The sequence below is a fragment of the Mya arenaria genome, chromosome 1, assembly GCF_026914265.1.
Source record: "Mya arenaria isolate MELC-2E11 chromosome 1, ASM2691426v1".
Taxonomy (NCBI): Eukaryota; Metazoa; Mollusca; class Bivalvia; order Myida; family Myidae; genus Mya; species Mya arenaria.
The window spans coordinates 11,195,027-11,208,692 of NC_069122.1; the positions used below are offsets into that span (position 1 = coordinate 11,195,027).

A 13,666-nucleotide genomic window follows, 5' to 3' on the forward strand; every position below is an offset into this window, starting at 1 on the left:
TTAACATTTTGTAAAAAAGCCTGACTACAATAATGTTTATATAATCGTGAGATCATTGGTCGAAAATCACTAACATCTGCAAGCCCTAAGCCTGGTAAAATGTCTCTCGGGCTTGCTCAATTTCTGCATTATAAATAGAAGGGCTTGTTGAAATATTTATTTGAGGCACAAATTTAAGATCCCAAAGCCTAATTTCGATAACTGTGAGGTTATAACCAACAATCCTGAATATATAAGCTGTTTAAAATTGGCAAAACCCATTATTGACTAACATGGAGGGGCTTGTACAAACTCTGATAACTATAAATTGGTGCCCCATGTTTAACACTTACCTGCATCATTAAGGCGAGGTTTTTTACTCGCAGGCGGGGCATTTCTCTGCAGGAAATCGTCACATGTTCGCTGGAAATCCTGTATTGGTACTCGTCCTGCGGGAGCAATGCTACTACCCTTGGACTAAAAATACAGAAATAGGAAAGGTGACTTGAGGAGAAAACAAGGTATGTTGCAATCTTACAATAAAACAAAAAATCTTTCTTTATATATATATGCCTAAAAAGTTATGAAAAGTTATTTATGGAAAAAGCATGCCAAATTTTATGCAAAGATAACGTCATTTTTGAAAGAAAGTCTTTGCTTCCCATTCCATTGCGTGCTGAAATTTTGAAATAAAGGGCTTAAGTTATAAAAAAAAAGGAAAAAAAATATATATTTGATATTTTCACTTTTTTAAAACTTGATATATATCAATTTGATATTACTGATAAATCTCGAAAAACCATCAGAAAATGTAAAACACTACAGTAAAGAAATTTATCCTTTGTATTAAATGTGAAGTTCAGCAGTTTTATTTAAGTGATACCAAAAACTGATGTTTTCAAGAATTACACGTAAGACCTCTTTATTTGATGCAGTTTATTTCGAACAATATTTAAGAAACAAATTGCGTAAGTGCTGTCATTATCTGGGTATAAACCCACTTTGGCTGGTTAAAGTGTGTCCGCACCTACTTTAACCAGCCCAACTGCGTTCATATCCCTGATAACGACATCAATCTCACAATCTCCTTATATTTTCCCCAATAGTTCATTTTTACATTCCATAATTGTTAAAAAAACAATTCTCTATTTCATTTAAGAAACCCTTACAGTAATTTTTTCTCACCCATTCTGTATATAGAATGACCCGACTGTAACGGGAAGTGATTAACCATAAAACATCACAATAATGCGGGAAAATTTTAATCCCTTAATAGTTAATACGTTGAATCACCATTAAAAGTGTAATTGAAACACTAAATGACAACATTATATTTATCATATCATACATTAACATTGTTCAACATGTTGATTCAAGTTTTCCACGGCCTGCTGACACAATACAAACAATAACAAGATAAACATTTTCAATCTATATTAATATGCCATGATTCGTTGGAATCGGAAAATATTCAAAAGTGTCAAACGGCCATTCATTTAAGGAATGGAAGACGAGGTGTAAATATACTAAGTTGGATTTTGTTTTGTGCATATATTTTTGTTTTTTATGATTACAATCTTGTTGTTTTTTCTTCATTGGAATAGTTCCAAACATAGTGGGGAAAATAATCTTTATTTTTGGTGGAAAAAAGACTCATTTTCACTGCAAACCAGGCTTTTAAAAAAACAGTGAATTGCACAAAGAAAATCACCGATAAATGTATTTCTTACCCTGGGAGTGGCGGCCAGGGTGTGCCTGGTCACAGGAACTGAATTATTCTGCGGAAGGACTATTCCCGTCTCATTCATTATACTGGCGAGTGCAGCGTCATCTCTTTCAAAGTGAACGCCTGAAAAATCAAAAATATATCAAACAAGAGTTCAAGAAACCTGTCTGACCAACCCATAGTCAAATATGACTGAGAATGATGGGAAACTATTGTCTATCTAGTAAAATAAATCTTAAGTAAGTAATTTTGCAAATGGAATACCGCAACGTTCTGGTGACAATGAAGAATAAGTTTTCTAAAAATGGGGGCCTTAAGTACTAAGAAATGCATATCTTTAAATGTATATAAAATCATTTTGTATCATTCCTTTGCTTCAAAAATGTATAAACATTTGTAAAACCTGCTATTTTTCACATTTATGTATAAAAAAATTATACAACAAAGTTCAAGATACATGCTTCAGAAACAGTACCTTTACCTTTAAAGCCGCACTCTCACATAATTACAATTTTTACAATTATTTTTTTTTGTCAAGCAAAGAGCATTTTTTTGCATTTAAATATCTGCAAACCAATGATATAAGATTGCTGACAAAAAATCAGATCGTAGATTATCATATTTCCCTTCGAAAATTAATGTTTTATAGCTTAAACTGTTACTAACGGTTTAAAAAAAATGCATAAAACATCAATTTTTGAACTTAAATATAAAATACTGCATCTTATTTTTGTCAGCAGTCTTATATAACTAATTTAAATGCACTTTTGCGAAAATTGGCGCGTTCCAAGACAAACAATAAAAAAGTTGTCAAAACGTTCAATCTGTTAGAGTGCAGCTTTAAGCAAAAAAATAAAGAATTTCAATTTCATACTCAGACCAAGGATATGAGTAAAGTACCTTTCTGTTCATCCAAAACATTTTTCCCTTTCGCTGTCTGCTTCCTAGCCTCTTTCAAAATAGGTTTCCGTGTCTTCGAACTTGTTTCAAAAGCAACCTTCTTTCTGGCCTTGCTGCCTGTTCCTGAAACTGCCCTCTTCAGGTTATGATGAGCTGAAATGTTTTATCATACCTTCATTAGGCCCAACAAAAGTAATGTTTTGGTACTGGTTACTCATCCCAAATCTTCAGGGCTTCCATTAAGAATTTGAAACTGGAAGTATGAACTTCCTGTCCATCAAAATTGGATTTTTTTCACTGAAATGTGGAAGTCTCTTGAATACAATATTTATCCCTCTATTTTTCAAATTGAAATTGTGACCATTAAAGTAATATTGACACCAGGTTTTCATATTTTGAACTTTCAAGCTTTAATCTTTTGAAGTTTTCTTAAACTTATAGAAGTTTTTGTACTTCCAAGGAATCAATTTTGGAAGTTTTAACCCATTTTTAGGGAGTAATATACTTCCAAACTTCCTTTAACAGAAGCCCTGAAATCTTATTATCTTCTATTATTATATTGTGTTTATTTTTAAATAAAAAAGCATTTGGCACTTTTATTTGAACAAGATGATACAGTCTACTTGTATTGTGTTACTTTCTTCACAGCATTAATGTCAGAATGTGTATGTATGCAAACAAAACAAGTCAATAATTATACATATTTGGAATACAACAATTTACAATGCATTAATTCCAAAATAGAATGTTTTCCCTACCTATCTAGCCTGGTTTTTTGTCACCATATAACATGATACACAACATTATTATTATTTAGCCTTTTTATCCTTGAAAATCAAATACTGCTATAATCAAATACTCAGACTAAGGATTTATGTTGTTTGGTTAGTGCAGTGGTTTGTGCACTCGCTTCACACCAAAGTGTCCGGGTTAGATTCTCAGCCTGTGCACATGTGAGTTTGGTTTGTGGTCACCAAGTCGGACAAGTGGGTTTCCTCCTGGTACTCCAGTTTCCCCCACAACACAAGACCACACTCTTGCGCAACATCGTGCCAACGGGAGTAATTAATAGTTAAAATAGTTTGTTTCACAATCATTGTAAAATAAATAAGTTTAAACTAAATACTGCTAAAGCTACAGAACACTAAAAAAGTTGCATTTACAGTAATTGAAATTAATCTTTTGGATGAACAAGCCCGAATTCGTATACTTCTGCTTTGAAATTCATTTCATTTTTGAACAACCCTTGCTGTATAAAACACAGAATTTCAGCAAGCCCTAAAAGCGTTTAACCAGTGCAGGGCTTGCAGGCTTGTGCAAATTATGACAACCGCATTTAAAATAAAAATCAATGAACAATGGTACTAGAACTATTTTGGATGAACAAGCCCCAATTCTTATACTATTGTTTAGCATCAAATTTTTTTAACAAGCCCGGAAGGCATTTTACCAGTGCAGGGCTAGTGGGCTTGTGTTAATTTCGACCACTGTAATGTAATAAACTAAAAAAACGTATCAGGAGCCCCGATAGCAAATAATAATAAATACCTTTAACTATCTGCCTCTGGTCATTAGGAAGTTCCCCAAGTACTCTCCTGTGCGCCCCAATTGGAGATCTCTTCACAGCACTTGGTCCAGAGGAAGGAGAGAGGTCTCGTTTGATTCCTCTTTGTGATGCGCCAGACTTCAGTTGGCTGGTTGGTACTGGTAGTTTGCTGCAAAATAGTTATTATTAATTGACTGCAGGTCAATTCTCAATTCAGGGAATTTAACAGTTAAAAATTGTCAACCCTGAAAAATAGCCGAGAGTCATTTTGAACATGAAGGATTTATGCCCTAAGCAGTGTCACGCAGGGATGTGATTGACTTGGCAGCTGAAGGGCTGAAAAATTTTCGGCCATGGGTTTATGGGGCGCTCTTAGGGTCAAAAGCGCACTGCTGTAGAAGAAAAAAAGGCTTTTAGAAGCACTTTTGAGGGGTCTCCTTACTTTAAATTTGAAGCAAACAGGAATATTAACTTAACCAACAGAAAGCAACAACAACAAAAAAAATCAGGATTTTTTTTAATTATTATTTTATTTTTTTTTGGGGGGGGGGGGGGGGGGATGGGGGATCTCTGGGGCCATTAGATCCGCGGAATTCCGTGGACAAATCACATCAAGGGGGGGGGGGGTCACTAATAGAAGGATTAAACTAAGCCTAAAGCCTTACTGACGCTTTCTGATAAATGAAATATTAGGCAGTTTTTCAAACAATTGAGATATGTTCTATTGCTATAATATTGTTTATATATAATATATGACTGCATTGAAGTCATTTAAGTCAAAATAAGCTGCTCTTGAGACAATCTTTTAAAATATGTTAAATCTGCTGGTCTGTGAGAGTCGTCTTTAAGGACAGCACTGCTGATAACATACCTCTTCCTTGTAGATACTGGTGGCACATTTTCTTTTGAGGCCATTGCAACAAATGGTGATGCTGCAAACTGAAACACATAAAGCAAGTAGTTAGTGACCAGATAAAATCATACATGTTTTGGGTACCTCTTTTATAATGACCTTACTAATGGCCCTAGTCAAAATAATTGTACGTTGAGATTATTTTTTACAGGTTTTGATATGGCAAATCCTTCACGTACAAATTGATTTGTACCAAAAATGGGTAGTTATTCTGGGTTAAAGCAATTTGCGTCTATAAAATATCATAAAAGCAAGAAATATTACCAGATAATGTTATAGATTAGTTCTGTACACAAAAAAATAAGAATCCAACAAATTTTTATGAGTTTGATGTGTTTTTCTGCATTTCATTCTGTTAAAACATAACGATATATAAATGAAGGACACCTGCAAGGCTGTGGTTCACAGTTTAACAACAATCGGAACACTTCTGCCAGATAGTTTATGTTTAAAATAAGTGGTGTTTTTCTGTTGATGTCGAATTGGACGGACTTAAATTTTGAACACATCGATTGAGTGCTTCATTTCAAATGCTGTATTTCAGATTACTAACATCATCAAAATTTACACCCGTTGCAGAGCCTGAAATGTGCTCATACTTTTGATTTTAGTTTTTTTAGGAACATCTTTCATTGACGCCATGACGTAGTACAAAAAATTGTATGTTGACAGATTTTTTTTATGATTTTTGATATGGCAAATCCTTCACGTAATTGATTTGTACGAAAAGTGGGTAGTTATTCCGATCGGGATTCTGGGTTAAAGCATATTGCGTCTATAAAATATTATAAAAACAAGAAATATTACCAGATTATGTTATTTTATATTATTTCCGTACACACGAAATAAATATTCAACAAATAATTATGAGTTTGACAGGTTTTCTTCATTTCATTCTGTCAAAACATAACGATATATACATGAAGGGCACCTGCAAGGCTTCAGGGCACAATTTTAAAACAATTGGAACATTGCGGTCATGGCCGAGTTGGTATGATTGTATTTACGAGGTCTATCTCTAAGCTTGTCAGAGGTGGCCGACTTGTTACGATTGGGTCGAGTTGTTCTGCTTGGCATAATAATTGTCTGTGTCAGTCAACTTTGGTTTTATTGGAAAGGTAAATAATGTGTTTTAATGCATTAAATCCTTGTTATGTGCAAAATAACTTTTCACTTACATGGTAAAATATGAATATAAACCTTTATGATCAATTTCAACCATAAAATTCTTCATTTAACACCATTTCAATATTTTTCAAACACCCCCGGTTTTAGCACAAACCCTTTTAACGTTAGGGATTGGAAGAATCCAGTATAACACCTCTATTATTTAAGACTATGACGCCATGTAACTAGGCTAGTAAAAATGAAACTCTATAATTGATTGGATGCCAGATTAACTATTAACCAATCGCACACCGTGTAACAAAAGTCGACATGTTCAGAATGCGGATACAACAGGTCATTTTGTGGCATGTGTGTTTAATATGCGGGTTGAATTTAATTTTGGGGTTTCTGTATCAATCAAATCATTGAGTTTAAAACCGGTTTTTGAAGCAAATTGTTGCATCTCTTCTACTAAAGGCCTGAGTTTGATAGTTTTCGACAAGTTCTGGACCAGATCATATTAAGAGATCTAACCTGCATTATATGAATTCATTTTAAAACCTGTTTGATGATATAATCTTTCGGATCAATTAAATCTATTTTTTGTACGAACATCATTGAGTACGAAATGAAATGTCGATTAACTGGATCTTCACAGTGAAAAAAACAGAAATTTAGTCATTTTATCAGGACAAGATTTGGTCAATAAGAAATATACTTACAAAATACAGTTATTTACAACGTATTAAGACATGCAGTTAACTGAAAAATACTTGTCAAGGATTCAAAACATTGAAAATCCCACGCTGACGGTCTGTCAAACCACATCCAATCAAAAGCGTTTATGGTAATTGATAAACAAATGAAAACAAAATACGACACCCTACTATGCATTAAGGTTACCGAACGGCATTGCAAATCGACAGCAGCAACAAAACAATCTTAAAGTAAATCAATATGACAAATAAAAAAGGAACTTATATATGTTTTAAGTAATTTTTATACCTGTTTACTTTTGATAAACATTAAGTTTCTTAAATCTTGGTTAAATAAATGTTGTGGAAATATTATCCAAGAGCTAATTTAAACGGGAGCGAGACAAATCGGCCCCTTACCAAATCGGCCCCTAAGACGTTTCGGCCCTGCCATTTCGTCCCCTTAATTAAATTGACTCGAGACGTTTCGGCCCCTTACTGATTTTCAACAAAGACATTTCGGCCCTATAATTTCATTTTTTTTTTTGAATATGTAAAGAAAAAAATAATATGTCAAATTTTATTTCAAAAGATTGTAAATGAGAATCTGTAAATTCACAAATAGACAATCTTCATGAAAAACATTGATAAGATTGACAAAAAATCATTAAAATCTAAATTTAAACCATTACTTTTAATTTACAATTTAAAAAAATAATGTAAGAACGTATTTTGTTATAACTGGTAAATATTAATTGATCAATAAAGACTTCATATGAATTTTGTCTTTAAACAATGCGTTCTTTGTAGGTGTTGTGGGTGTGAAAAAGACATGTGAATAAATACGTGTCTTTCTTTTTTTAATGTTTTTTACAGCTGATTAAAGAAGATTTGAGTAATATAAACAACGTCTCAAAAACGTATTTATAACAAAGTATAACACTTTCCAGATATGGCTATATATGTGACAGCGAGATTTCCCATAACTAATGTTAGAATAAAATGCATATGATGCCAAAATTATATCAAAGCTGTTGTATAAGACTCATATTGGCACGTGTCATAGTTGCATCGGTACATTATAAATCACAAACATGTGTGACATGGTATTAATTTATCAAAATTGAAAGATTTATATTAGCGTGTTGTTGTTTTTTTAACTTATAGTAAATGATACAATCTGATGTACAGGTTAGTTAAAGTTTAATTTTCAGGTTATTAAATTATCAATAAATCTAAGATAATACATGATTAAATTAAAAGCTACGTGGCCACAAATTCATATTTTGTTTATTCAAATGATTAAATATGGTTAACTGCTTTTCGATATTTTTTTACGTTTCAGCCATCAATTTATTATGTTCATATTTGAGGTATACTATTGCTCTGAATATTGTCATAAAAATATACCCTTATTTCAATATTCAATGCATACATAATAATGATAACGCTTAGTTGCTATGTACTTTTTGACATATCTTGGTGACCTGAGTGTAGACGAATAAACTTTTTATGTGTCACAAATTCCGACGCCTGACACCTGTGTGGAATGTGACAATTCGCCATAAGACTGTCTCGAAAAAAATAGCATCTTATACTCGTGTTGGAGACAGCCCTATTTTTATGCATATATAGCTTTATGTGAATAAACATATCTCATTAAAATTAAAATGAAATTCTATGTTTTTTACTTATATTTAGAAATAAAAAACAAAATGAAAATAAGGGCCGAAACGTCTCCGTAATAAGGGGCCGAAACGTCTACAGGATGGGGCCGATTTGGTAAGGGGCCGAAAAGGTAACCTTTTTAACTAGGGGCCGATTTGGTAAAGGGCCGATTTGTTTAGTAGCCATTTAAACACACACAGTATGACTCTTGGCAAGAATGCCATGTTCCTACTACACAGGATATTAATCTCATCTGATTTGGGTCACCACAGCAGCGGCCAAAAATAGCCGGCACAATACCCCGTATCCATTTTTTTTGTGGGGTAAGGGGTTGGGGATTGTCCCGCGCATGCGAACAGCCCACTTCGGTATATTGACACATTGTTAAGCCTTCTCCAACATTAGACTAATGCACCAGTCAATTGTAACCACGCCCCCAGGTCCGGAGAATAGTGGGGACTTTGACCCAGCCAACCCCGGGTAATTTCCCCGTACTGCGAGGACGAACAGATGGTTAAATCATCGCCAAATGCCTCTGAACCCCAGGGACCCTTGGATAGGCCCATTCCCCGCTATAATTTTGCGAACACTAAACCACAGCATTCACATGGCCCTGAGGGGCCATCTGGAAGGTGGTCCATTTCCCCGGCTATCTCCGGTATACCCCCGGACCTGGTGGGGGGCGTAGTTGCAATTGAATGGTGCATAATAATTAGATCATACTCCCAGATACAACACCTTTTTAAAGAAATGTGCGGGCTTACATACCTAACATGGCTACACAAAACTATACCTATATACCAAATGGGATAGGAAATAGTTCTAATTAAGCAATATCAGTTATAGACTTCGTGGAATTACTGCGTATTTCTTTTTTATGGGTGAGTATTTTTGTGCAATTTAACATTGTTCAAAAAGGATACGCTTCAGAGGGCTTGGGGAAATAAGGATTTCTATATTTTTTTCGAAAACGCTGCTTTATGGACTATTTCTTTGTAAAAGAAAGTGTTTTATGACTGCTTGATTTCTGATAAGTCCGTGAACAGTTGCTCTTACGTACATATATAGTCTCGGTATTCGGATTACGCCCAAAATGACATGAAACCGGCTCACCAAAGGGTGTATGAGGGGGTGTGGGGGAGACCCTTAATTGAGGAAAATAGATAAAATGAATATATGGCCACCTGTGATGTTTACCTCGTGATAAGCATGTTGTAATGAAGGAGGCATAGAGGATGAATTTCACTTTATATGCATTTGTCGATGCTATTTTCAACTACGACCTATATCAAACGTTATTTCTATGTGAATCCATCAATATTTAAGTTTCAGAAATTGATTACTTTTCTCAAAGTTTGTAAATATATGAAAGAAACATTTTTTATACGTTTATACGTTAATACTTTCTGATCCAGAGTTCTTTATGCCATCAGCATTCAGATCGTCAACCTTAACGTTATTGGTTTTGATTTTATAAGCATTCTTCTTTGAAGAAGAAACAACTACCTTTTTACAGTGGAGAATATTTTTTTTGGAGAATAATAATCAACCTGTTGGTCTCAGTTCAATTCAATGGAATCTAAAAATAGAAAGTTCTTCCCTACAGTTCTTGAGTAAAACATGAGGCAGATCAGTTTTGTCCCATCTTTGCCTATTTGTACTTCTGACATGTTTCATACTGGGTGTCTTCTTACTAATATCTACTGTTAAAGAGAGTTTTATTTGGAACTGATCAGTATGTGTATAAACACTGTTCAGCACCTCTTATATCATGGGATAAGCTGAACTGCTTGTTTATAAGTAATACGGTAAATGGCATGTAGGATTTCTGGAAAATCGTTTCTTGGGTTTATGTTGTTTGCCTGAGTAAATGGATCCTGGTTCTGGTCGGCGTCGTTTATGAGTAGTGCCTCTGGTGTGCTGTCTATCAGCAGTTAGTGACTTCTGATACATATTTCGGCTGAATTAATATAATTGCCCAGATTGTTGAGCTCTAGAGTTAGTTTTAATAACAACAATAATAATAATAATAATAATAATAATAATAATAATAATAATAATAATAATAAGTATGTGTTGTTGTTTTTCAGTTTTGTTAGTGATTTTACTGAGATATAAATTTGCTTTTTCTTGTGCATATGAGAAGAATCCTTAATAAGCTTCTTTTAACTGTTCAAATGTAGCTGAATCAGCTTTAATAATAAAACTCTCATTTTTAGTCCAGTCTCTCGTATCAGTTAATTGTGTGTATCAGGCTCTCCTTTGTATCGACATGATAGCTTGCATATCTATTGCTTTAGATGGTCTTAGAACTGTAGCTGTTTTCCTCTTTAAGGACCTAGTTTAAGCCCCGATAAGTGACCCCCCCCACCCCCCACCCGAAAAAAAACACACCAAAAAACGTGTATTTGTACACAACCTCTGTTAATTGATCTGAATCTTATTGCCTAATTGTCTTATCTTTTCTTCTTCTTTTTTTTTTGGGGGGGGGGGGGCACTTATAAAAGCCTTAAACTAGGCCTTTAATATATACATGTGGTTGTGTTAACCCTCAGCTTGGTTATCTACTGTCGGCAACAAACCCTGTTAGAGATATAAATTGTAAATTCGTATACACCTTGTTAACAGAGTCATTCCTTACAGACTAGCAGATTAAGAAAATGGGACAAGTCAACGATGTTTAAAATATCCGTAAAAGCGGCATTTAAAACCATTAAATAAGGTAAAATGTATTCTTGTAAAATAGGATTAAAACCTCATAAAATGGAACTTTCCCGACGTGGAACTCTATAACGTCTCTCGGATATCGAATGGAGAAATACTTTCCTTCATTTCAAAATACGAAGTGATCCTAAGTCAACATATTGAAATATACGGAATGATAAAAAATCTGAAATATAGCACCAAAGATATATTAACCAATCTGAACATGTTCAGACCATATGTAAAAAGTACTTCCAAAATTGGTTAATACATTTGGACTGCAAATCGAAGCTTGCATTAAAGCTAGAGGAGTGTCCTTTCATTAAAAAATAACTTGCATTGTAGATTCCAGCCGGATGATACGTTTACCTTTAGATTGTGAACACCGAATAAACCGAAGCTTCACAGTATTTCGACAAAAGCCATCAAGTGACACAACAATAATTGTGTCTAATGTTTACAGTGATTTAAGGTCTGTCCACGCCCATTTGCTGCATTATGGGTTGACCCCAGTGCATCCCAGTGCATAGGGGCCAATTTCCTGTATATTGCTTTATTGGCTTAGGGCCATTTAGGGTCCAATAATATAATGAAACCTCCAAAACTGCACGGCATGATACTCAGATTGGAGACCTGATACGAAGACACCAGGCAATTAGATTAAGATCAATACACAGAGGTTGTGTACTATACTCCGATTGGGGGGGGGGGGGGGTCACTAGTAGAAGGCTTAAACTAGGCCTTTAAGTGAAATGCGAAAGCCTAAAAAGGGATATTTATGGTGGTCGATGTATAGTGAAATGAAAATGTTCATAACACACATGGGTTCCTTGTCAGACGTTTATGACAGTAATATTGGTTTGTTTTAAGGGGATATAATCTCCCCGATTTGCTTCTCTCCCTGCCTCAATGATATTGAAGATCCTTTACAAACAGGTCTTAAAGGTCTTGTTTAAGGAATGTTTGGCATGACAATCCCCTGCTGTGCATCTTATGCTAATTGCACTGATGTCACAGTAGGGGCCAATTTCCTGTTTATTTGTTTATTGGCCAAGGGCCATTTAGGGTCCATTCCTATAATGAAACCTCCAAAACTGCACAGCTGGATACTCAGGTCGGAGATCTGATAAGACAATTAGGCAATTAGATTAAGATCAATACACAGAGGTTGTGTACAAAACAAGTTTTTTCTTCTCTTTTTTGGGGGTGGGGGTGGGGGAGTCACTAGAAGGATTAAACTAGGCCTTTAATGCAACTCTGACAACTGATGAAATCCCAGTAATTTTATTGCTGTTTGTCAATGACGCAGCTATTTTGTCCGAGATTACAGAGGGCTTGTTAAACACAGACCATTGAATAATTTAAGTACTTATATATAATTTTTGTAGTAAATGGAAAAGGTTTAAATGATGGTGGGCGTTTAGGTAGAAGGGATAAATCTAATAATGATCAGGCTGTAGAGATTGTTATAGATATTGTTAAATCTTTTAATTATTTTGGTATTGTATTTTTCTAAGTTTCCAAGTTTATTTAGCTATATACCAAATGGACTAGGAAATAAAACACATCATTTATAGACTTCGTGGAATTCTTGCGTATTTCTTTTTAGGGGGATTTTTTGTACAATTTAACATTGTTCAAAATTGTCCAAGTTTATTTAACATCACTCATGTCATAACTACGTGACAAAAGGAGCATGAATACTTAAACTATACAACATAATGAGGCAGTACAAAATATATTGGACATAATAATACAGATTTACTTAATATGAACCCTTTTTACGTTATGGAAACTTTGATATCAAACATATCATATAAATATATGCGGAGGAGAACATAATGTTACATTCTTAAATTAAATTTGTTAACAATACACTTGAGGAATTTACATACTTTTATAAATTGTAAATCATCATTAGGATTGATTTTCATAATTTCTTTAAATTTCAAAACATTTGGATATATATATATATATATATATATATATATATATATATATATATATATATATATATATATATATATATATATATATATATATATATATCAATAAATCTGATTCTATATTCTGCAAAATAACTACATTGTAATAAATAATGAAATTGATCACCATTGAATACTGATTTTATCACCAATATTTATGCAAAAAGCTACAGAAACATGCTCAGTAGCAAAAAGTTTAAACATAAACCCGGTTTAGTGGCAATGGGCAAACGCCAAAGACATAGAACAAGTTCGCATTTTCTATCATTCAGTACTATATTATTCCAGCTTCCTACTTCAATTGGTAGTCGACTATATCTTGTTCTGAATTTTACTAAATATTTCCAAAACTTAGCAGGTGTTTTAAATTAATATTCTTCGAATTCAAAATTCTCTTTAGTCAGTATATAACTGCATTATTTCTTGACATATTTAAAGTATAAT

The 13,666-nt window shown here is 33.8% G+C and overlaps 1 protein-coding gene across 1 annotated transcript in view; it reads right to left on the bottom strand.

Annotated features, from left to right (window-relative positions):
* LOC128234198 (uncharacterized) overlaps positions 1-6,974 on the bottom strand; it is a 62,514-nt gene extending 55,540 nt beyond the window's left edge. Inside the window, exons 1-6 of the mRNA XM_052948277.1 lie at positions 6,894-6,974; positions 5,023-5,090; positions 4,154-4,320; positions 2,606-2,758; positions 1,710-1,828; positions 333-456 (exon numbers count right to left, since the gene is read on the bottom strand). Of these exons, the coding sequence (XP_052804237.1) occupies positions 333-456; positions 1,710-1,828; positions 2,606-2,758; positions 4,154-4,320; positions 5,023-5,066 (607 nt within the window). The 5' untranslated portion in view covers positions 5,067-5,090; positions 6,894-6,974. The remainder of the gene's footprint in view (positions 1-332; positions 457-1,709; positions 1,829-2,605; positions 2,759-4,153; positions 4,321-5,022; positions 5,091-6,893) is intronic.
* Between the last annotated feature and the right edge of the window lie 6,692 nt (positions 6,975-13,666).